Below are 25,088 nucleotides of genomic sequence, written 5' to 3'. Positions count from 1 at the left end.
CCTCTCCTAGTGTGGCTGCCAGGCTGTACTTTTTGAGGAGAGGTTTTAGTAACTTTTTCCACTGGACCTCCCACAGTAACAGTTCAGTCGGTGTAAACAGCGATTTCGCAATGTACCGGAGGTCGTGGGGAACAAGTGTATGTCCAGAAAAGGTAAGGTCCAAAACATTCTTAAAAAATGGCGAGTCTCTCCCATAATCTTTTGCTGCTTTACGGAGCTCTTTAATCTCAACATAAGGCAGCTGGTCCCACTGTGGCCTTCCCCCTCTACCCCGAGTCACGGGTGCCACAAAGAGTTCCAAGTCTTTAGCAAACTCCATATCCCCCTCTTCGATCGCCTTCTCCCTTATCCGGGCCCACCCTTTCCCCGGCCGATGTGCGGGCCGGGGGCTGTCGCTGTCCTCATCCTCCGAGGAGGATGAGGCAGGACGGGCTAGGGCCCTGAGCCTCTCCCTGACCAAAGGGCCCCGGTGACGAGAGGCCCGGCAGGCCAAGATGGCCTGCTTCCGGTCAGGCCGACTTCCGGTCCCGGTGGCGTGGGAACCGGGAGTGGCTGGAGAGGGGGAGGGGTGTCCGGGCCCACCCACCGAGGCGTGGCCCTCCCCCCCGGGGGTCCCACCCACTGGGGCGTGGTCATTGGGTGGGCAGGTCCCTCCCCCCGGGGGTGTGGTCTCAGGGGCCAGAGGGGTGGATCTCGACGCCGGGGCGATCGACGCTGGAGGAGGGGGTGGGGACCCGACGCAGGGGCAGCACTCGACGAACGAGGTGGTGGAGGTGGGGGTGGCTGAGTAATGGCGGGAACAAGGTGTCTTGGGAGGCCATTTTCTGCCCTGTCTGAAGCCGACTCGGCCATGTGGCCGGCGCCATTTTGTTCCTCTTGTCCCTTATGGGGACAAGGTTTCTCTATAGAGCAACAGGGGTTTGAACAGGGAGAACTGGGGAGCGGGACACGGGACTCGGAATGGCCCATACTGGGATGGCCAGTCCCAGCATGAGAGAGGGACAGGGTGGATTGGGGAACAGCAGGGAGTCGGCAGCAGCCCTGTGCCTCAGTGCGGCAGGGTCTGTCGCCCGATCCACCCTTAGGGGAAGCAGGGGTAGGAATGGGGGAATCGGCATGAGGGGTAGGAGAACTGGGGCTCAAACATTCCTGCTTTTTATTAAATAATGTAAAAATAGAATGAAAGAGAGGAAAGAAATGTCCCACCCTAAGGTTCCCCTTAACTTGTAAATCGTATAACAGTTTCCCGACTTTACCCCAAAACGGAACAGAATTATAATCCTCCCTGTGTGTATCAGGGAGGTGATCGAAAATAAAATTAACAAAAGATTTCAAGTGCCCTTTCTTAAAAGAAACATTCCCCAACACAAGGGACGCTTTAACTTGGGAGTAAAAGTCCTGCTGGATCGGGGAAAGGCGGTTGCCCATTTCCCCGACTAACAGAAGCCCCAGGAAGCAAAGGAGAAAAGAAAAGAAAAGAGGCTGGGTCGGTGCCCGCAGAGGGGGGCAAAATACTCACAAATCCAGATGGACCGCAACCGAAAGAAAAGGTGCCTCGCTGGGGTGGTGCAGGCGCTGTGAGTCTCTGCGGCTTGGGCGCTCCACCGGAGCGGCGGTTTCCAAGCAGAGGAGGTGTTCGCAGCCCACGGAGCGAGCGGTCTCCTAAAACGAAGCTCGCACGCTGGTGGACCAGCTCCCGAACGGCGTTTGAAATCCAACGAAGAGCGGGTCACGGATCCTGTCTCTTCGCAGAGATGCGCCCGTGTGACACCCGGGTGGTGTCAACGTGTTCGGGCGCCAGTTGTATCGGGTCGCGGCTCTCTGGTATGGAGGCTCCGCCGATACGGTGGTAATAAGAATGCGTGCACCACGGCAGGTTGTCTCTCAGGCGCTGCTTTATTCGCTGAGGGCTGGGTGTCAGGGAGGATCCGCAACCCGTCCGCTGGGCAAGGGAGCAGGCTCCGAGAGCCCCGAATAAGGGGCGGGGTAGGGCTTATAACAGGTGACAAGTAGGAGGGTACAAAGGGTCCAATAGGAATGGGGTTCGGAGGAGGAGTTGGGATGGAATAATTGGGGTACAGCAAATGGGGATGAGGGAAGGGGGTGATAACCGGGGAAGAACCAATTACAGACAGAGAACTTAGGAACATTCTGGAACTAAAGGCAAGTACAAAAATGATTGACATAAAGATGGGCATAACTGACAGTTACATAACATAAGGGGAGTGGTAGATTTGATGGGCAGCTTGGAGGCGGGAATCTACACAACAGCCTCCTCCCAAGGCATATTCGGGGGGGCTTTCCCCAAGTCCCCTACCACACATGTCCAAAACTGAGATTCCACCTCCAAAATTCCCTGTGTCCAAGGATAGCCCCTGGATGAAAGGTGCCAGGAGAGACAGGTCTGGGTGGCTTGGCCTAAGGGCGGCCATGTCTAATCTTCTTCCAGAACACCTGGATTTCATGCTTCTCATTTCTATAGGAAAAAAACGCTCATCCTGTCATGGCCAAAACCGGGATTCCACCTCCAAAACTTTGTACATCCGAGGATTGCTCCCAAGTGAAATCAGCTAGGACAGACAGGTTTGGCTGCCCTTGGACCCTTGGGTTCTGCCTCTCATCTGCATTTGAAACACTGGGGCTCTGTGTTTTCCTTCCTATGGAAAAGAGCTCTCCTTCTTATCTATAGGAAATGGCCAAAATTGGGATTCCACCTCTAAAATTCCCTATATCCAAGAGTTGCTCCCAGCCAAAATCTGCCAGTACTGTCATGACTGGCTGGCCTTGGCCTCTGGTGGCTGCCCCTGCCACACTGGGGCTCGGTTCTTTCCTTCCCATGGAGATCACTGTGACACTGTGAGCACCTCATAGAACCAAGGGGATCATTGTGGCACCACTGGAGCCCATGGAACCAAGGGGCCATGGTGACACCACGGGGCTTCATGGACCCAGAGACCATTATGACTCTGTGGGGCCTGATGGAACCATGGAGACCATTCCAACCCTTCAGGGCCTCATGTCACCAAGGGGGCATTGTGACACCTCAGGGCCTCCTGGAAGCAAGGGACCATTGGGACACTGTGGGGCCCCATGGAAGCGAGGGAACATGGACCAGGTCTGGCTGGCTTGGCCTGCCAGGGGCCACCTGACAGGTCCGGCTGATGTTGGAATGCCAAGGGCTGCCTCCCATCAGTTCTGGGAGTACTGGGGCTTTCTTTGCCATGGAAAAGAACTCTCTGTTTTCAGATGCCCATTGCCAAAATTGGTATTCTTTTTGAAAAATTTCTGATATGCAAGGATATCTCACAGAAGAAAACTTGACAACTCTGGCTGGCCTTGTCCTCTGGTGGTCACCTCTCATCCACCCGGGGAAACAGTAGGGCTCCATTCCTTCCTGTGGAAAAGAACCTGGCCTTCATGTCCAGGGACCATGGCCAAAATTAGAATTTGGCCTCCCAATTTCCATATATCCAAGGATTGATCCTCGACAAAAGTACCCGGGACAGACAGGTCAGGCTGGTCCTGTTCTCTGGTGATTTTCTTAGACTCTGAGCCGAATGTTTTCATTTGAAAACACCTTGGAGAGGGCCCAGACATCTCCCAAGAGGGATTTTGAGGCCTCAGGCACATGACCACTACAGATGGACAGAGGAGCTCTGTGCTCTGTGCTGCTGTGGTGGTTTTGCATCACAGAAGTGATGTCCTGAGAGAAGCTGCTAGCAGTTTCCTCTGTGTCTGACAAAAACCAATCAGTAATTAGCTTTGAGAGCTGACAGTCTGTTAAAGCACTGAGGAAGCTGCAGACGCCTCTGTGCAGACACAAGTTAGAGATGAGAAAGCCTGGCTGGGTCTCTCTCCCTTCTGGCCCCACAGAGGTGCCGAGGCCGGCCCAGCCCCGTCTCGGCCGTGGGGCCGGGCGGCTCCTGCCGTGGGGCCGGGCCCCTTCCCAGGGAGCCGCCAGGCGCCATCGGCTGCCGGGCAGGGCAGGGGAGGCCGCGGGGCCGAGGCCGGGCCGTGGCTGCGGGTGCTGACATCTGGCCCTGCCGAGCCCTGCCCCGCCGCCAGCCCGGGCCCGGCCAGGATCCGCTGGGCCCCAGGAGCAGCCCCAGGCCGGGCCGGCTCGGCCAAGGCTCTGCCGCCCTTGGGCTTCGCCCGCAGCCGGCGGGCAGGGCAGGAGAAGCCATCGGCCCCGGCCGTGCTGCTGCTGGGCTCTGGCCTGGCTGCTGAGATCCTGGCCCTGCCCCAGCGCAGCCCAGCCTGACACAGCCCCAGCGCAGCCGCTGCAGAAACCTCCATGGCAAAACAGCTCCGGCCGCAAGCACCGAGCCCGGCCGGGCTCACGGAACCATCTGCAGCCCCGGGAGATATTGACTCTGCCAGTGCTGCCATCCTCCCTCCCGTGAGAGAAAAGGACACAGGGCAGGCACACAGAGGAGCAACATGGACACACCGAGGGCAGGGAAGAGGGAATTGAGTCCCAGATGGGAGGGATGAGGAGATGCCTTGATCTTGGGGCTGGAATCCTCTGCTAAAGTTATGGAGAAGGATGTCATTGATACATCAGACGCTCTTTTTCCCCATAATGCATTGAAAAGTATGGGGAGATGACTTGTTTCAGCAAAGGCCTCCATGCTAAAGTAAGCAAATGTTGCAGTAGCTGTGATCCCATGAGAAGCTTGAACATGGGAAGAGAGAAGAGTGATGAGACCCTGTGCCCTTAGGGAGAGAAGATCTCTGTTCCCGGAGATGAAGATGATTTCAGAAAGAGATGAAGGGAACCTTTGCTCTTAAACAGCTCATCTCAAAACTAATACCCAATAACTTGGCATGGCCCATAAGCACATCTGTGGGAAAAGGTGGGAAAATATGGGAAGGAGTTCACGATTGCAGATTCTTCCAGGCAGCTGCTATTTGTGGAAATGAAAAGCCATGAGATAACTGTGTTCTTGTGGAGAAGTCTCCATAGCATTAACAAGAGTTACTTCTCTCCTGATGTGAACTAAAGAAAGATTAGAATATTCTAGAGGTGGTAAACTGACTGAAAATTTCAGGTTTTGCCTCTACATTGTCAGGTTGTATGGAGAGGGGAAGTGTTCTGAAAATTTTGTTCAGATTCTTATTACTCTTTCATTTAGTTTCTCTCAACAAACTTTTCTTTACACTCTTTTAAAGTTTTGAGCCCACTTTGCCTTTCTCCTAATCCTATCTCACAGCAGGAAATGAGTAAGTATATTCTAGTGAGTGCACTGATAATTAGCCAACACTGAACCCACCACACTAATTGATGCATTGGCCAATAAATCATAAATTGGTGAACCAAAAGCACTACAGAAACTTCCTGACAAACTGCATGAGAGCAGGGAGAAATTGAGGCAGACCCACGGTTTGTCAGGACTTGCTTGATCCTAATGAGCCCCGTGGTGCATTTGGAGCTGAGTCCTGGAACCTCAGGGCCTGAGAGGAGATTTCACAAACCTTTCCCAGAGTCAAAGTCAGAGGAAAACCCCAAAGTGGTTGGAGTCTAAAGCATTAATGGGACCCACAAAGGTACATCTATACCACAGGCTCTTCATGGAGTCCTTGGAGGAGAGAACTGGAGGCCAGGATGGCACAAAAACCTCTCAGAGACTCAAAATGGCACAAAGAACTCTCAAGGTGGAAAGGACAATCCGAAGTATGTTACAAAAGTTAAGAATCTCAAAGTATTAATGAGCCCCACTTAGTGTCAGTACAAAGTTTGCAAGGGACTCATTAAAGCAGATAATTGGGGCCATGATTGCACAAACCTCTCACAGAGTCTGTATCAAAAGGCAGACACCAAGTACCTTCAAATAACTGAAGTACCTTGAAATATTAATGAGCCCCACTGAGTGTTGTTACTGACAAAGCCTCTCCAGGGATAAATTACAGCAGAATATTGGAGGCCATGATTGCAGAAACCTCTCAGAGACTGCAAGGCAAAAGCAAAAGCCAAAGTCCTTTGAAAAACCTGCAGTCCCTGGGAGCATGAAGGAGCCCCCAGGGCCATTCCTGACCAAGGCTCCCCAGGGACTCCTTCCAGCAGATCCTTGAGGCCACTGGGATGTGGGCTAGGGGGGGATGCTGAGGGCAGGACCAGGGGCTGACAGTGCCCAGCCTGGCTGGGGCTGTGCCAGGAGGCCCCAGGGCCTCAGGACAAGGTGTCTCCTCACAGCCCTTGGTGGCACAGACCCTGCTGTGCCCCAGGGCACCAAGACTTGGCTTCTCTTTGTCCCCTCCTGTCATCAGTGCCTCCAGTTCTCTGCTCTGCCTGGGGCCTGGGGACACTTTCTCAGTCGTGTCCCTCAGTGGGACCCATTAAAAGTCCAAGAAACTTTGGAGTTGGATTGTGACTTGGAGTTCTGGAGAGGTTTCTGCAGCTCCCTCTCAGGGCCTGATGTTCAGGGCCTGAGCACAAAGCCCCAGAGGGTGATTAAAGTCCTTGTGCTGTGTCTGTGCTGCTGAGCTGGGCCGGGCTCCTGGCACAGAGGGTGATCCTGGTAACCAAGCAGAGCTTCAAAAGCACATTTCTCTTGCTGAGCAGCTCTTCTCCCAGCCCAGCAGGGCTGGGGCACTGCCTGCAGCCAGCCCGGGCACAGCACAGAGGCACAGAGAGCTTCAATCAGTCAGGGCTGGGAAGGGGCTGAGAAGTGCCTGGGGCAGAATCACTGCCAGCCCTTGGCAGAGGAACCTCTAGCTGCAGGACAATGCAGCTGCAGCTCCTGGAGAGATCTCCTAAAGCTGGAACATGCCAATGCCCACAGACCCTGTGAGTGCATTCTCTGCTCATCTCCTGTGCAGAGCAGCCAGGGGTGCCCAGGACTGTCCTGCAGAACAGGGTCCTGCAGCCCAGGGCGCTGTGCTGGGCCAGGGACTCTGCTGCCTGCCAGGGACAGCTCTCAGCCGGCCCTGGAGCTGCTCCCAGCGCTGGCCAGGAGCTGTGGGGGGAAGGAGCCACCCTGAGCAGGGCAGGTGCTGCTGCTGAGAGGGGCTGGCTGGGGCAGGGCTGCTCCCAGCTCCAGACCAGCCTGGGTGCAGCTCCGGAGGACACTTCCCAAAGAAGGTAAGCCTAGGATTGCTGTAAAGGTCAGGAGCTTTCTTGATGGTGTTTTCAATTTCCTGCTTGGAGCAGGGTGGGAAGTTTGGGGTGATGACAAAAACGTTTTTGCTTTTCATTTATTTGTCATATATTTGCAGTTCTGTAAGTTACTATTATATAGTTATAAAATTATAATCCTACCTAACTTGATTAAAATCTTAACTATTTTAAACTACTATTAAATAGTTAATATAGTTATAATCCTTAATTAACCCTAGTATATTTCCTTACCTTTTTTTTATATTTTAGAACAATAAGCTGACTATCCAAATACATTCTATTCATACTATATAGTCTTATTATAAGGAAGAGGACATAGAAGAAGAAAATTTTGGGGTTTGAATGTGAGCAGTGATAACAAAAAGATGGGCAAAGAAGTCTTTGGACCCACTCCAATGGGTTGAGCCAGGAGTGTGTAATTGGGGCGACTGAATCTCCTATTAGATGTTCCTGTTAAATATCCTAATTAATCAACCTTAATGAATTGTTGAAATCAGGGGCCGGGTGTGCCTCATCCCCACTGGGACACCTGGGAGCTTCCAATAAAGGTCTGGTTTTTACTTTGCTGTTCTAACACTGTTGCAAGGATTCTTTTTTTTCTCTTTTTATTATAGACAACAGAGGGATGAGAGAAGCAGAACAGGAATTGAAATCCCAGAATCACAGAACATTCTGAGTTGAAAGGAACACACAGAATCATCAAAGGAATGTTTGAACATTTACAAAGACTCCAGAACTGTGACTTTGGCTGGTCAGTCTCTCTGCTGGGAGCCTCCCAAAGGCCCTTCAGCCACTCCTCAGCCCTGGGCAGCAGCAGCATCACCTCTGCAGGGCCCAGCAGGGCTCTCCTGAGCTGCCCTTGCCCAGCTGCACACAGAGCCTGCCCCAGCCAGGGCCCTGCACACAGGCAGGTTTCTGTAGGGCCGGGCCGAGGGCACACAGGGTGGGATGGGCTCTGTGAGCGCTGGCAGGGACAAGGCACCTCTCAGGAGGGGATGTCCAGGCCCAGGGAGATGCTCAGGGAAGCAGAGGGGGCTGAACAGAGCAGTGCTGGGGGAACAAGCACATCCAGCCCCTCAGCTTCCCTCAGCCACAGGGAATCCTTTGCCTCTCACATCTCTCAGTGGCAAACTCTGAGTGCAGCAGGAATGCTGGGGATTTCTGACCTCAGAAGGCCAGCAATGATGTGTGGGTAGGAAAACAATTCCTTAAACCAACTCCTCCAATTCTTTTGACCTGGGAGTGCAGATGCTAACAAGCTTTTCTGCATTAGGAGTGATTCCCCTGACAAATCCTGAATATCCAGCCTTGTCCCTCTGCCACATGGCCACAAACCCAGGGCAACAGGGCTTGGATGGCTCCTCGAGAGCCCCCACGCACTGCCCTTGCTGCTCCTGGCACACTCAGCCAGCACAACTGGAGCTCAGGCAGGGACCTGGGTGAAGGTTTTCCCAGAGCAGGAACAAGGATGGGTGAGTCCCAGCCGGACAGGCTACAGGGAATGGCCCAAGCTTTGCTCCAAGCAGTCTCTCCTGACTTGTCCCTGTCCTTTCTCCATGAACAGGTGCCCATGTGCAGCCACAGCAAATGTCCAACAGCAGCTCCATCAGCCACTTCTTCCTGCTGGCACTGGCAGACACGCGGCAGCTGCAGCTCCTGCACTTCTGCCTCTTCCTGGGCATCTCCCTGGCTGCCCTCCTGGGCAACGGCCTCATCATCAGCGCCGTAGCCTGCGGCCACCACCTGCACACGCCCATGTTCTTCTTCCTGCTCAACCTGGCCCTCAGCGACCTGGGCTCCATCTGCACCACTGTCCCCAAAGCCATGCACAATTCCCTCTGGGGTACCAGGAACATCTCCTACTCAGGATGTGCTGCTCAGCTCTTTTTCTTTCTGTTCTTTATCTCAGCAGAGTTTTCCCTCCTGACCATCATGTGCTATGAACGCTACGTGTCCATCTGCAAACCCCTGCACTACGGGACCCTCCTGGGCAGCAGAGCTTGTGCCCACATGGCAGCAGCTGCCTGGGTCAGTGGCTTTCTCAATGCTCTGCTGCACACAGCCAATACATTTTCCCTGCCCCGCTGCCATGGCAATGCTCTGGGCCAGTTCTTCTGTGAAATCCCCCAGATCCTCAAACTCTCCTGCTCAAAATCCTACCTCAGGAAATTTGGGCTCATTGCTGTTAGTGCCTGTTTGGCATTTGGTTGTTTTGTGTTCATTGTTTTCTCCTATGTGCAGATCTTCAGGGCTGTGCTGAGGATCCCCAATGAGCAGGGACGGCACAAAGCCTTTTCCACCTGCCTCCCTCACCTGGCCGTTGTCTCCCTGTTTGTCAGCACTGTCATGTTTGCTCACCTGAAGCCCCCCTCCACCTCCTCCCCATCCCTGGATCTGTCCCTGTCAGTTCTGTACTCGGTGGTGCCTCCAGCCCTGAACCCCCTCATCTACAGCCTGAGGAACCAGGAGCTCAAGGCTGCAGTGAGGAGACTGATGACTGGATGCTTTCAGGAACATTAAACTTCTGGCCAATTTCAGCACTTCACTTGTAATAAAAGTTACCTTTGATACTTTGTGTTGGTTTCATTTTGGAGGTCCTTTTACATGGTTTTACATTTTAATGTTTTCCACAAAAAATATAATTTTTTTGCCATTTCTTTTCATTTCCCTCCACCTTCCCTGTGGCCACAGACTGTGTCAATGAGGGTCAATGAGGGGCTGTGCTCTCAATGGCTTTCAAGGAACTACAGGATCTCCCAGCAGAGTTTTCTGCAGAGATGCCCTTTTGTTGCCTTCTCTGGAGCTGCAGCAGCAATGCCTGTGTGCAGAGCTGGGGCAGATCAGGGCTGGCACAGCAGCTCTGCTCCTGCTGGCCACACCATTCCTGATCCAGGCCAGGAGCCATTGGCCTTCGTGGCCACCTGGGCACTCTGCTGGCTCATGTCCAGCCTGCTGTCCATCAGTCCCTGCAGGTCCCTTTCTGCCTGGCTGCTGTCCAGCCACTCTGTTCTCAGCCTGTAGCACTGCAGGGGTTGTTGTGGCCAAAGTGTAGGACCCGGCACTTGGACTTGTTAAACCTCACCTTGTTGGATTTGGGCCCTGGATCCAGCCTGTCCAGGTCCCTCTGCAGAGCCCTCCTACCCTCCAGCAGATCAACACTTACATCCAGCTTGGTGTCATCTGCAAAGATGTCCTTGGTTCCAAGGGGCCCCTCAGTGTCACAATGTCCCTTTGGTTACACCAGGCCCTGCACTGTCACACTGGTCTCCTTGGTTCTATGGGGTCCCAAAATGTGACAATAGACTCCTTGGTTCCATGGCGCTCCACAGTTTCACAATGTTCTCTTTGGTGCCACAGTTTCAGAGTGGCCCCTTGGTTCCATGGGGCCCCAGGGTGTCACAAAGGCCCCATGGTCCCATGAGGTCCCACACTGTCACAATGCTCTCTGTGCTTCCACAGGTCCCCTCAGTGTCACAATGGACTCCTTGTTTCCATGAGGCCACACAGTGTCACAACGGCCTTCCAGATTCCCTGAGGCCCCAGAGTGTCACAGTGGCCCCTTGGTTACACAAGGTCCTGCAGTGTCACAATGTCCCCTTGGTTCCAGGAGGCCCCGCAGTGTCAGAAGGGCCCCTTGGTTCCACTGGGCCCTGGACTCTCCCAATGCTCTCCTTGGTTTGGCAGTGTCACAGTGGTGAAACCCCTCGGTCACACAAGGCCCTGCAGTGTCACCATGGCCTCTGTGGTTCCACCAGGACCCAGTGTCACAGGGACTCCCTGGTTTCATTGGGCCCCAGAGCACCACAATGGAGCCCTGGTTCTATGGGGCTGCACAGGGTCACCATGGTCCTCTTAGTTCCACGAGGCCCTGCAGGGTCACAATGGCCCCAGAGTGTCCCAGTCATCACAGAATGACAGAATCAAACAGGCTGGAAAAACCTTTGGGATCATCAAGTCCAGGCAATGTCCTAATACCGCCTTGTCACCCAGACCATGCCACTGAGTGCCACTGGAGAGGGACAGTGACTCTGCCACCTCCCCCCTGGCCTGCCCATTCCAATGCCCACTCAACCTTTCTGTGAAGAACTTCTTCCTCTTGTCCAGCCTAAACCTCCCCTGGTGCAGCTGGAGGCTGTGTCTTCTTGTCCTGCCTTCCAGCAGATCCACACTCATACCCAGCTTGGTGTCATCTCGAAATTTGGGGATGGTGGGCTCGATCCCCTCACCCAGATCATCGGTGAAGATGTTAAACAGGACTGGGCCCAACACAGATCCCTGGGGACAGCACCAGGGACTGGACACCAGCTGGGTGCAGCACCATCCCCACCCCTCTCTGGGCCCAGCCTCCAGCCAGCTCTTCCATCTCCCAGCCAGGAGGGAACCTGCCCAAGCCGTGGGCTGCAGCTATTCCAGGGAATGCTGTCAGAGACAGTGTCCAAGGCTTTGCTGAAGCCCACATGGACACATCCACAGCCTTTCCCACATCCACAGGTGGGTCACCTGGTTGTAAAAGGAGATCAGGTTGCTCAGGCAGGACCTGCCCCTCTTAAATCCATGCTGGCTGGCTCTGACCCCTCGGCCATCCTGTGGGTGCCCTGTGGTGGCTCTCAAGGTGATCTGTTCCATAACCTTGCCAGGCACCGAGGTCAGGCTGACAGGCCTGGAGCTCCCCAGATCCTCCTTCCAGCCCTTCTTGGGGATGGGCTCACACTGGCACCTCCAGTGCTCTGGGACCTCCCTGGTGAGCCAGGATAGATGGTAAATGATGGGGAGCAGCTTGGGGAGCTTATCCACCAGCTCCCTCATCCCCCTAGGATGGATCCCATCCCATCCCATCCCATCCCATCCCATCCCATCCCATCCCATCCCATCCCATCCCATCCCATCCCATCCACCTGTGAGCATCGGAGTGGCTCAGCAGGTCACCAGATGCTTCCTCCTGGATTACAGGGGGCTGTTCTTCTCCCTGTGCCCATCTACCAGCTCAGGAGAACTCTTGTCCTGAGGACAACCTGTCCTAATATTGAAAATTGAGACAAAGAATGTGTTAAGTAGCTCAACCTTTTCCTTATCTTTAGTTACTCTATTCTCCAATGCATCCAAAAAATGGTAGAGTTTCTCCTTATTCCACGTTTTGCTATGAATTTATTCATAAACACATTTTTTATTATTTTTCACAGAAGTGGCCAGGTTAATCTCTTATTGAGATATCCCCTCTTTCCTTTATTTTCCTGCATGACCTAACAACATCCTTAAACAATTCCTAAGTTGCCTGACCTTCTGTCATAAGTTAATGCACCTTCTTCCTTCCCTTGAGTTCCCACAAAAGCTCCATGGGCAACCAGGACAGTAATTTTCCTCACCAGCTCATCCTTTGCCACACTGGGACACACTGCTCCTTCCCCCTTAAGATTACTGTCTTGAACTGTGTCCATCCTCCCTGGACCACTTTGTTTTTAAGGGCTGTTTCCCATTAAAAAATCCGTACCTGATTCAGTACTCACCAAATCTGCATCCGAAATAGGCCAAAGGCTGCCCTTCCTAATTCCAGTGTGGAAGTTTTGTTGCTGCCTCTCCTTCTTTCACAGATCATTGAAAACTTGATTATTTCATGGTCCCTGTGCCCCAGGCAGCCTCCGACCCCCACATCTGCCATCAGCCCTTCTCTGTGAACATCAGCACACAGATCTTTCCTTGGGAGTGGAGTGTTACCAAAAATTCACCAAAACAGAAACCTCCTTAACACCAGTGCAGCATTAAGAAGCAGCATTCTGTATTCAGCTGGATGCACGGGGGATAGCTCCTCCCAAAGCCGAGCATGCTGAGTACAGGAAAGTTTCTGTTCATATTCTGTACTTTGCACACATATTTCTTGATTGTCCTGGACTAAACACACATCTGATTATCATTTACCCAAAAATCCCCTCCCCTTTACCCATGTGTTCCTCTGTCCTGGGGGTCTCTCTGGTGGTCCCTGGTCATCGTGGACCCCAATGTTCCCGTGGTCCTGGCTGAGCTGGCAGGACACTGAGGCTGGTGAACTTCCAGTTCCCCTTCTCCCACAGTGGGCATTGTGTGGTTGCCATAGGCCTGGGGTTTTGGAGAACAAGCTCCAGTTGTCAGCTCACCTGGTGGAGACAATTTATCATCTGGTCACATGAGGTCACAAAGTGACCTATGACATCACAGGAGTGATCTATGACAGAATGGTCCATGACATCACTGAGTGGGTTATGTGAGGTCATCAAGAAGTTATGATATCATAGGCCATGTCTGTTACATCACAGAGTAGGCTTTGATATCACAGAGCTGGCTGTGACATCAGAGACCAGCTGTGTGACATTACAGAATGGTCTGTGACATCACAGGGGGCTGTGTGACATCCCAGGAGGGCTCTGTGAGGTCACTGGGTTGGTCACTCCACCCCAGCTCCCCCCCACAGTTTCTCCCAACAAGTCCAATGCTGTTCATGCCCAGAGGGGTCCCTGTCCCCTGGTATCCCCCCGGTCCCCCTGGAGCCACAGCCTCCACCAAAGGATGTTCCACAGGATCCACCCCAGAGCCTGACATGGGGACAAGGGGCCAGGGCTGTGTGACCAGGACATCAAGGACGTGGATTATCCAGGTCCCTGTGGCCTGGGTTGGGTTCCCCAGGGCAGGAAAGATGTCTGGCAGCTGGAGCAGGGTTAGGGAAGGGCCTCCAAGGTGGGGCTGGAGCCCTTGGGCTGTGAGCCGAGGCTGAGGGAGCTGGGCTTGTCCAGCCTGAGCAGGGAAGGCTGAGGGGCTCCTCATCCCAGCCTGTCAGTGCCAACAAGGAGGGGATGGAGAACACAGAGCCAGGCTCTTCACCGGGGTGCCTGGTGGGAGACAAAATCTAATGGGAGGAAGGGGAAAGAGTGTTAGAGGGAATGCCGCGGGAGACAAGACTCATGATATCATGATCATCAAGTCTCAGTTTATTGTAACAGATTTCACAGTTTATATATGTTCGTTAATTAGCTCATACATATTGCAAAAGCCAAGCTCATGATTGGTTGCTATGTGACTTGTACTATTATCTTAAAACTATCTTTGTGAAAGATACATGCCTGTCTAGCTGGCCTTGCAGTTAGAACAGCTTAGTACCCCCTTTGTTCTTCTCTATCTACTTCTACATACTAAGCAATTTCAATATCCTGCTTTCTGCACATCATCTATTCTTCAGGGCCATGCAAACTTTGCAGCAGTCACGTAGCCCTCCCTATTTGGATTAATTTTACAGTATCATGTCCCTTGTCGTTCAACCATTCCTCTGTCAGGCTCTCTTCATCTCCCCCGTTTTCCTTTTGGACAAGAAGGTGTGCATTCAACATTTTCTGCAAAAGCTGCTGCATCAAGCCTTGTAAGCAAGTAAACACACAGGGCAAAACAAGCAAAAGTATCACAATTATGCTTAGAACTATTATGCCATATTTGATGATGTCCCTCAACCATGGTCCGATCCCCAATCCTTTCAGCCAGCCTTCCAAGCCCAATCCGTCCTCCACCTTCAACTGTTGAGTTAGCTCGGTCAATTTTCGTATTTGCTTATGGATAGATGTAGAGTGATCAGATAAGTTCATGCAGCACATTCCTTCAAATTCCTCACAACCATGACCTTGGGCTAGCAATAGGAAATCTATAGCCGCCCTATTCTGCAGTGTGGCATGTCTTACTGAGTCTACGTCCAAAAGCAGGTCACTTAAGGCCTTCGATGTTGCATTCGTCTGTTTAGCTAGCCAGCATCCCAGCTTGTTGAGTTGAGCTAATGCTCCTGCTGAGGCAACACCAGGCGCTAGGAAAGAGGCAGCAATAATCGCCTCAGGGGACCAAAATCTAACATTATCTTGACAGTTACTGGCAAAGTTATGTACACTGCGTCGCAATCTGCTGCCATGATGACGCCGAGCCATGTCTAATATCATTGATGTGTTGGGTGTCAGCAATGACAATCTTCCTAACGAACAAGGGCCTCCCTTTATTTTGGAAGGTATGCCAGCCCAAGCTCTGTCACCACAAATAAAGAATATTCCTCGGGGCAAAGAAAGCGGATTATTTGTTGACTTTGAAACCTTTTTGGCCGTGTACTGACACCAGATACTACTGTTTCTGTAAATTGACAAAGTGGAATTAACGACAATTGCAGACCCATTGATTCCCTGTTGCTTGCTTGTCCAGTTAAAGTACAAACAGCAATCCATGCCAACTGCCCCCAGTAGCCCTAGCTCCTGGGGTTCTGCCGGGGTGATCGGTAAGTAGGGCACCCACCTGTCCCAATTATCTACAGTAGTATTCAAATTTAAATTATCACAAGTTGGAACACGTGTAGGACATGGCCATGTATCCAATGGTAGACCGACTAGGCAGGTGGAGAACGGATTGCCTGGGGAAGATAAAGCAAGACAGATGGACTCTTGCCCTGTTAGATTTGCCATTGTGACCCATACATTTGTTTTAGGTTGAGGTGGGACGTATGCCTGCACACTTAGCAGCACGGCTGCGACGACGAAACCTCCTACACTGCGTGTCCCATTCCTCTGGGTCAACTTGCCACTGAATGGGGATGCCGATACCATTCTGACAAAAGGAATCTATAATCCCTGTCCTTTTAACACCTAGAATTTTCTCTACTAAGTGCTGTACCCTCCAAGCTAGCCTTCTTAATTCCAGGTCTTCTGTATTTTCTATTAATCTCAGGCTCTCCCTGATAGGCTGACCTGTTAGTCGTGTTAAAGCGCGCTGTGGTGAGTCAAAGCTCCACTGGCGCTGACAGGTAAGACACCAGAATGCAGAGGTAAGGTGGTGCTGATGAATCCACCAACGATGAGAGCACCCTCCACAATATATTTTTACCCAAGATTGGTGGTCATAACTATTGCAAGTCAAGCAAGCAAGCGGACAAAAGCGGTCAAAGTCTCTAGCTAAATGAGGCAAGAGGCAGTCTTCAACTTGTCTCTCCGAGTCAAACAGGAATTTAGTCTGAAACTCTTCTTCTAGTTCATACAGGATCCTGGAGATCGTCCTCTGTAGGCGCTGCCTCCTTCTCTGCTCCGGGCTGATCATTGGTGGGCCGCACCCACTTAGCTGGGACCCACACAGTACCTGTTGGTGTAGAAACACACAGATAGCCCCTGCCCCAGTATAATACTTTGGCTGGACCTTGCCAAATCCCTGTTTTTGGATCTCTATACCTGACTACCATTTGCGGAGGGGTAGGGGTTTTAGAGCCAAAATGAGTAATTGCTGCGGGTAACCCCCCATCTCCAAAAATACATAAGTGATTAAGCACAAACAGGCATTTCAATAACCTATCCTGCACGCTGACTGAATCAATGTATTTTTCCAGATATTGTTTAAGAGTTCCATTGGCTCTCTCTACTATTGCCTGTCCAGTAGGGGAGTTTGCAATCCCTGTAACGTGTGTGATGTTCCATGTTTGCATAAAGCAGGCAACACGTTTACTGCAATAAGCAGGGCCACTATCAGTCTTGATCTTCTGAGGCACTCCCATAACTGCGATACAGCTGCTGAGATGTCGCTCCACATGAAGGGCCCGTTCTCCTGTCTGAGCAGTAGCCCATATGTAATGGCTGTAAGTATCAATAGTCACATGGACGTACTTCAAACGACCAAAACTAGGTACATGGGTGACATCCATCTGCCAAAGTTCATTAGCTTGCAGGCCTCGCGGATTTACTCCTATTCCCAGGCCCACTCCTCTGTTGTGAAGGCTACATATGGGGCAAGCCTTAACAATAGCTCTAGCTTCTTGTAGTGGAATACGGAACTCCTGTGATAGGCCTTTGGCATTCTGGTGAAAGATAGCATGGTTCTCTCGGGCCATTGTTTGCCGTGGAAGTACTACTTGATGAGCAATTGACACTGACACTAATTTGTCAGCTCTGGCATTGCCTGCTCCCAGTCCTTCATTCCATTTGTGGCTGCGGACATGTATGATAGAATATGCCTCCCTTCTGTTCCTTAAGGCGCGCTTTAATTGAAGAAAGAGCTCGTAAAGGTGCTGATTTTGGACCTCCTTGATGGCGGCATCTTCAATCCTTGATGCCACTCCTACGACATAGAGTGAGTCAGAAACAACGTTCAGCGGCCCCAACAAGTGAGACACTGCCCAAATAACTGCCCTTAACTCCAATGTCTGTAAGTTGTCCTGAAATGTTGCCTCCAGTATCTGGTAATGCCATTGTCGTTCTGTCTTCCAGATCACAGCCGCTCTGAGTGATTTGCGGCCTGCGTCTGTCAAAGCTGTAATGGCATTTGAGATAGGCTTCTCCTTTCTGAGGGGTTTCTGTATCCATGTCCATTTTCCTACCCATTGTAATTGTTTGGGTGTAAGGGGTCCTGTACTAACAGTAGCTGCAGATGAAAGCAATGCTTCGGCAAGGGGTGCAGAGTTTAGAAGGTACCAGTCCAAAGTGGGTTTTTCCATGGGTATATTGATTTTTACTGGTTCTGAACCACTTATCTCTAAAATACGAGTACTTCCCTTCTTGATAAGTGTTGCCAGGCTGTCGACCTTGGAGGTTACTGTTCTTTTTTGCTGTAATGGGGGTGAGATCCATTCTAGCACCACCGTCTCCCCCGTTTTCTTTTCATGTTGGGTGACAGCCCCTAATAGGTGGTCCTCAGTGTTCCAAATGGTCAAATGTAAAGGAAGATCAGGATCAAGACGTCTCACAAAACCAGTAGAGATGCAGTGTGTAATGTCATGTAAAGCACGACGTTGATCTGACGTCAGATGAACTGGAGTGCAGGGATCGGTTCCTTTGAGGAGTGGGTGCAGTTTATCTAAAAGGATATTAGGAATTCCAGTAACTGGCTTGAGCCATTGTAGGTCGCCCAAAAGCCTTTGCGCTTCATGCAAGGTGTTGACTGATGACTGGATAGATAACTTCTGTGGTGTAATTCACTGTTGAGTGATCGTCCATCCCAAGTATTTCCATGGAGCAGAAAATTGAATTTTGTTGGGTGCAATGACGAGAGAAGACTTCTCTAAGGTATGCAGGATATCATGGATTTGAGAGTCTAAAAAGGGGGTTGCTTGTGCGAACAGAATGTCATCCATGTAGTGATAGATGATGGTATCGGGCATGCGTTGTCACAGTGGCTGAAGTGCTGCATCCACATATAGCTGACAAATTGTAGGGGAATTACGCATCCCTTGTGGCAAAACCGTCCATTCAAATCTCCTGGCTGGCTCGCCATGATTGAGGGCAGGGAGAGTAAAGGCAAACCTTTTAGTATCTGCAGGGTGCAGAGGAAGAGTAAAAAAGCAGTCTTTCAAATCTATAACTAAAATGGGCCATTCTTGTGGTAACATAGCAGGATTCGGCATCCCAGGTTGCAGTGCTCCCATAGGTTCCATCTGATCATTTACTGCTCTGATATCATGCAAGAGCCGATAATTGCCCGACTTTTTTCAGATAACAAAGATCAGAGTGTTCCAAGGGCTTGTGGAGGGCCTAAGATGTCCCTGCCTGTATTGTTCATCAACCAACAGATGTGCCTGCTCCAGACTTTCCCGTTTCAAAGGCCACTGCTTAACTACCACAGGCTCGTTAGTAGTCCATGTAAGTGGTAGCAGGAAAATCCAAGCAATGGCCGTCACTGAAAAGAATGATCGTTGGTAAGGACGAGGCCCAGCTGAGCCAGAACATCGTGGCCAATCAAGCATTGAACAGCAGGTGGTAAGGTTGTTATAGAGAGTGCTGCAGACACCTGTCTCCCTTCAATTTCAACAGTCAGCACTGGGGTGCGGCTTGTGAGTGTCATTCCGCCGATGCCGCTCACCGTGGTTGCTGTGGGCTGGGTGGGCCAAGACGCAGGCCAATGACCTGGGTCAATAACGCTGGTGTCTGCGCCCGTATCCAGAAGTCCTTTAAGCACAATGCTGTGTCCTTGATGAATCAAGCGACAGGATTTCTTGGGGCGGGTGTTGAGATCCAAGGTAAGCAACGCGAGACCTCCTGTTGAGCCAAATCCTTCTGGAGTCCTGGGGACTCGGGATATAGGTTCCAGTCCTTTGGTCATTTGTGGCAGTGGGATCAACTGAGCAATCCTTTGACCTTTTGGTACTGTCATGGGGGGATATGGCGTATGAGCAATGATCATGATTTCACCGCAGCAGTCGGCATCGATGATCCCTGGTTCCACAAAGAGGCCTAATATAGAGGCTGAAGAGCGGCCAATAATGAGTCCTCCCATAGCTTGTCCGTGTATTCGCAAGGGGCCATGGATTCCAGTTGGAATTTTATGTGGTCTAGAAGTCAGGAGATCAGTGTCTACTGCGGCTGCCAAGTCCAGGCTGAGGGTCCCGCAGGTGGCAGGTTGGAATTGCTGAGTGGCTTCATTTCTGCAGCTGCCATTTGTGTCCCGGCGCGGCCGCTGATCGCGCTGCTCTTGGAGTTTCCCGGCTTCCTTTTGCATGCGTTAGAGTTGTGGGTGTTTGATTGGCACCTGCCACACCAGACTCCTGTTGCTCCGCATTCCCTTCGAGTATGACCTAAGTTTCCACAGCGGTAGCATCTTACGCGTGCCCCCCCAGTGGTGTTAGAATGGGGGCGCCCATCCGTAGCCTGAAGGGGAGCAAGGGCTGCTAAGACCTGATTTTGAGAGGCTAAAACCTGATTTTGAGAGCTTGCCTGTTCCCGTAACCCCTGTCCTATTTCTTGCAAAGCATTAACCAATAGTGCCTGAGTTCCAACTGGTACTGAAGCAGCCTTTTCTAGCAATGCTTGGACAGTCCAATCCCCAGGGATAGACGTAATCAAATTTCTAGTTGTGGGATTACTATTTTGGAGTATGCACTGTTTAAGTAGGGCATCCTGCATATGATCAGCCACCCCTGCTTTGGACAACGCCTCCATTATTTTGTCTACGAAGGTGCCAAGAGGCTCCTCTCTGCCCTGTTTAATCCCCATATACATTGGAATTCCACGCGGGGTCTTGACTTTATCTATGGCTCTTCTTGCCACCACTGTGGCTTCTCTTAATTTGTCAGGTCCTAGTGCCGCTTGTTGTTCTAAGCGTACATGATTACCCTGTCCCATAAGTTTGGCTACAGTAAGCCCTGCTAAAGGATCCCCCTGAGCCCTTGGTAAATTGGTGCTTCTCTCCGCTTCCTCTCTCCAGCGTGCCTCAAAGAGCAAGCGTTGATGCGGCGTGAAGATCAATTTGGCCATTCCCCTGACATCGGATGGCAATAAAGTATGAGCATTAAAGATAAAATCAAGCATTTGCCTGGCAGACTCACTGGTGATACTATAGCTCCCCACAGTGGCGCGCAGCTGTGTCAATAGTTTCCAGTCCATGCTTTGGACCTGCACAGTGTACCCCCCGTCGCCATTCTGCAAAAATATCACTGGAAACGCAAGTGTTTCCTGTGCTGCCGTGAAGAGCTCAGCGTCCCCCGTCTGCATGCCCTCCTGTGCAATAGCAGCCCATAACTCATGCCTTCCTTTAGCCATGGCCTCCACGAGGTCAGAATCTGCCCTAGGGACAGGCGCCTGGCCGGGAGACGGAGGATGTTGCGAGAAGGGTGCTACGGTAACATTTTGAATTGCCAGAGGGGGATGCGACGGTGGGGGTAGAGGGGGAGCTGATGGCAGCACCTCAATGCCACTAGTATCTATGGGCAGTGCAGGCATTTCAGGAGTAGAGATGGGGATGGGGAAATTTGTAAGGACCGGAGGGTTAGGCTCACTAGAGGGAAGTGAGGGTTCATATTCCTTATTTTTCTCCCGAGCTGTCCGTATCCCTTCCACCGCCTTCTTTTCTGCCTGACACATTAACAATTCACTATGAACTACCCGCCAAAGCTTACCCATCTTCTTGCCCGATTTATCCTCATCTAACACTAACTCCACCAACTTATCCCCATATCTCCTCCATTCGGAAAGTTCATGAACACTATGGGGGTTAATGAAAAAGCCGTAAGACTCAGCATGATGCAATAGCGAAGGGAGATCCTTATCTAAGTCAATCCCCCTAAATCTGACTTTTTCTAAGAGAAGCACTAAATAAATCATATGCTGCTTGCCTTTCCATGATTATGTCGGTACCGTTGCTGGCCCCCTCAGGCTTCGGCAGCACGTATCGGCTGAGCCCGCTTCTACGGTCACTCAGGGTGCGGAGCCGAGCGTTTCGCCTCTTCTCTTTATTTTCGCCGTCCTTCCAGCTGCAGGACCCGAACCCCAACGCAGCACCTCTCTCGCCTTTGGCTTGGATGAAGTCCCTGTTCGGGCGCCAGTTGTTGGAGGGTGCCGCGGGAGACAAGACTCATGATATCATGATCATCAAGTCTCAGTTTATTGTGACAGATTACACAGTTTATATATGTTTGTTAATTAGCTCATACATATTGCAAAAGCCGAGCTCATGATTGGTTGCTATGTGACTTGTACTATTATCTTAAAAGTATCTTTGTGAATGATACTTGCCTGTCCAGCTCGCCTTGCAGTTAGAACAGCTTAGTACTCCTTTGTTCTTCTCTATCTATTTCTACATACCAAGCAGTTTCAATATCCTGCTTTCTGCACACCATCTACTCTTCAGGGTCATGCGAACTTTGCAGCAGTCACGTAGCCCTTCCTATTTGGATTAATTTTACAGTATCATGTCCCCTGTTGTACAACCATTCCTCTGTCAGGCTCTCTTCAGCTGGTGGCAGATGTGGGGGTCGGAGGCTGCCTGGGGCACAGGGACCATGAAATAATCAAGTTTTCAATGATCTGTGAAAGAAGGAGGGGCAGCAACAAAACTTCCATTCTGGAATTAGGGAGGGCAGACCTTGGACTATTTAGGATGTTGAAATGAAGAGTACTGAATTAGGTACTGATTTTTTTAAAGGGAAACAGCCCTTAAAAACAAAGAGGTCCAGGGAGGTTGGACACATTTCAAGAAATAATCTTCAGGGGGAAGGAGCAGCCTGTACCACCTTGGGAAAAGATGAGATGGTGAGGAAAATGACTGTCTTGGCTACCCATGGAGCTTTTGTGAGAACTCAAGGGGAACAAAAGGGGCAATTCAGGAAGTGTTTAAGCATGTTGTCAGGTCATTCAGAAAGAGAACTGAGAGGTGAAAACTCAATTAGAACTTAATCTGTCAGCTTGTGTAAAAAGAATAAAATATTCTTTTATAAAAACATTTATATCAAAAGGAGGGGGAAGGAGAATTTCTACTCTTTATTTGATGCAGTGGGGAATAGAGTAACTAAAGTAAGGAAAAGGCCAAACTACTTAACACCTTGTTTTCAGTAGAAGAGCTCTCCTGAGCTGGTAGATGGACACAGAGAGCAGAACAGCCCTCTGTAATCCAGGAGGAAGAAGCTTCTGACTGGCTGAGCCACTCAGATGCTCACAGGTGGATGGGATGGGATGGGATCCATCCTAGGAGCATGAGGTAGCTGGGGGATGAGCTCCCCAAGCTGATCCCCATCATTTACCATCAGTCCTGGCTCACCAGGGAGGTCCCAGAGCACTGGAGATGCCAGTGTGAGCCCATCCCCAAGAATGGCTGGAAGGAGGATCTGGGGAGCTCCAGGCCTGTCAGCCTGACCTCGGTGCCTGGCAAGGTTATGGAACAGATCACCTTGAGAGCCACCACAGGGCACCCACAGGATGGCCGAGGGGTCAGAGCCAGCCAGCGTGGATTTAGTGGGGCAGGTCCTGCCTGAGCAACCTGATCTCCTTTTATAGCCAGGTGACCCACCTGTGGATGTGGGAAAGGCTGTGGATGTTTCCATCTGGACTTCAGCAAAGCCTTGGACACTGTTTCTGACAGCATTCCCTGGAAAAGCTGCAGCCCACGGCTTGGGCAGGTTCCTTCCTGGCTGGGAGATGGAAGAGCTGGCTGGAGGCTGGGCCCAGAGAGGGGTGGGGAAGGTGCTGCACCCAGCTGGTGTCCAGACCCTGGTGCTGTTCCCCCAGGGATCTGTGTTGGACCCAGTCCTGTTTAACATCTTCACCGATGATCTGGGTGAGGGGACCGAGCCCACCATCCCCAAATTTGCAGGTGATACCAAGCTGGGTGTGAGTGTGGATCTGCTGGAGGGCAGGACAAGAAGACAGAGCCTCCAGCTGTACCAGGGGAGGTTTAGGCTGGACAAGAGGAAGAAGTTCTTCACAGAAAGGGTGAGTGGGCATTGGAATGGGCAGGCCAGGGGGGAGGTGGCAGAGTCACTGTCCCTCTCCAGTGGCACTCAGTGGCATGGTCTGGGTGACAAGGCGGTATTAGGGCATTGGTTGGACTTGATGATCCCAAAGGTCTTTTCCAGCCAGTTTGATTCTGTCATTCTGTGGTGATTGGGACACTCTGGGGCCATTGTGACCCTGCAGGGCCTTGTGGAATTAAGAGGACCATGGTGACACTGTGCAGCCCCATAGAACCAGGGCTCCATTGTGGTGCTCTGGGGCCCAATGGAACCAGGGAGTCCCTGTGACACTGGGTCCTGGTGGAACCACAGAGGCCATGGTGACACTGCGGGGCCTCGTGTGACCGAGGGGTTTCACCACTGTGACACTGCCAAACCAAGGAGAGCATTGGGAGAGACCAGGGCCCAGTGGAACCAAGGGGCCCTTCTGACACTGCGGGTCCTCATGGAACCAAGGGGACATTGTGACACTGCAGGACCTTGTGTAACCAAGGGGCCTATGGAGAGTTTTGTGGAAGAATGGCTTCGTGAGAAAGGACATGACTACGTGCAGTTAGTGAAGCAGTAGCTGAAAATTGCACAGTGCAGCAATAGCAGATGTAGCAATAATATCTTATGTCCTTGGCTAAGCTGGTTCTCAACAGTAGAATGTTCAGCAAAAAGATAAATGTAAGGGAAAACAAAGCAAGCTTAGAAAGCTCCAAAGGCGGGGTTGACCTGTTTTTCATACACCAATGATGAGCTTAAATTTTGCAATATGCATGAGCTTCATTATAACGGGTATAACTATACATGTGTGCTTGAAATAAACTGAGACTTGTTGACATTATAGAATGGACTTGTCTCCCGTCATTTTTTCCACAAAATGGTGACCCCGACGTGATAGGCGCCACGGTGGAGTGACGAAAAAGGGTTCGGGTCCTGATGCAGCCAGGACGGCAAAAGTGCTGAATTGAAATAGAGTGCACCGTGCCCCAGGTGACTGCAGAGGCAAGCCTGGCCGATACGTGCTGCCGACGACCTCGGAGGGCTGCAACAGCGCTGACAATATAGGTATGGAGAGGCAAGCAGCATATGATTTATTTACTGCATTCTTGCAGAAAAGGCAGATTAAAGGCATTGATTTGCAAAAAGATCTGCCAGGGTTATTAACATATGGGTATTCTAAGGGGTTCTTTGTAAATCCTCATACAGTACATGAGTTGTCTGAGTGGCGTAAGTTTGGGGATAAACTATGGGAGGAAGTTTTAGATGATGATAAGACAGCTAAAAAGTTGGGAAAGTGGTGGAAGATAGTTCACAATGAATTATTACAACATCAGGCAGAAAAGAAAGCTGCCGAGCAGAGAACTTCAGCACTAGAGAAAAATAGAGGTTTTAGCGGGGAGGATTGGTTGCCTGGTGTTTCCATGCCACCTGCTGTATCTACAGTGGAGTTACCTCCATTGCGACCTGTGCCTGAGGATACGGAAACAGAGTCACGTTGTGAGCCCACGGCTCCTCCAGCCCCCTCAGAACAGAAATCGATACTTCGTCAAAGTTTGTCTGTCAGTAAGCCGATCCCTAGGGCAGAGTCTGACCTAACGGAGGCTCTGGCCAGGGAACGGAGGGAAGTTTGGGCGACTTTGGCAAGAGAGGAGCTGGACAAAGGAGATGGGCAGGCTTTGGAACTAGCAACAGAACTGGCTTGTCCTGTAATTTTTCAGCAGCAGGCAGGCGGAGGGTTAACAGCTCAGATTACACCGTTAGATTGGAAGTTGTTGTCACAGTTGCGAGCTACAGTGA

The 25,088-nt window shown here is 51.3% G+C and overlaps 2 protein-coding genes across 2 annotated transcripts in view; one reads left to right on the top strand and one right to left on the bottom strand.

Moving 5' to 3' along the window:
* The window catches only part of LOC144247940 (uncharacterized), a gene marked incomplete at its 5' end in the record, with an annotated part of 684,260 nt that overhangs the window by 641,225 nt on the left and 17,947 nt on the right, over positions 1–25,088 (bottom strand). Inside the window, 1 exon segment of the mRNA XM_077789686.1 lies at positions 6,894–6,901. Coding sequence (XP_077645812.1) covers positions 6,894–6,901 — 8 coding nt within the window.
* LOC144247962 (olfactory receptor 14J1-like) lies at positions 8,640–9,637 on the top strand. The gene has a single exon (XM_077789771.1). It carries the CDS (start codon positions 8,705–8,707, stop codon positions 9,635–9,637), a length of 933 nt encoding a protein of 310 aa, XP_077645897.1. The 5' UTR covers positions 8,640–8,704.

The sequence above is a fragment of the Lonchura striata genome, chromosome 36 (assembly GCF_046129695.1).
Source record: "Lonchura striata isolate bLonStr1 chromosome 36, bLonStr1.mat, whole genome shotgun sequence".
NCBI lineage: Eukaryota > Metazoa > Chordata > Aves > Passeriformes > Estrildidae > Lonchura > Lonchura striata.
The sequence above is the reverse complement of the archived record's forward strand: the minus strand, read 5'-3'. Positions and strand labels throughout refer to the sequence as shown.

Excerpts from the sequence above, each read along its gene's own strand:
- LOC144247962 (XM_077789771.1), top strand. The coding sequence starts at position 8,705 with ATGTCCAACAGCAGCTCCATCAGCCACTTCTTCCTGCTGGCACTGGCA.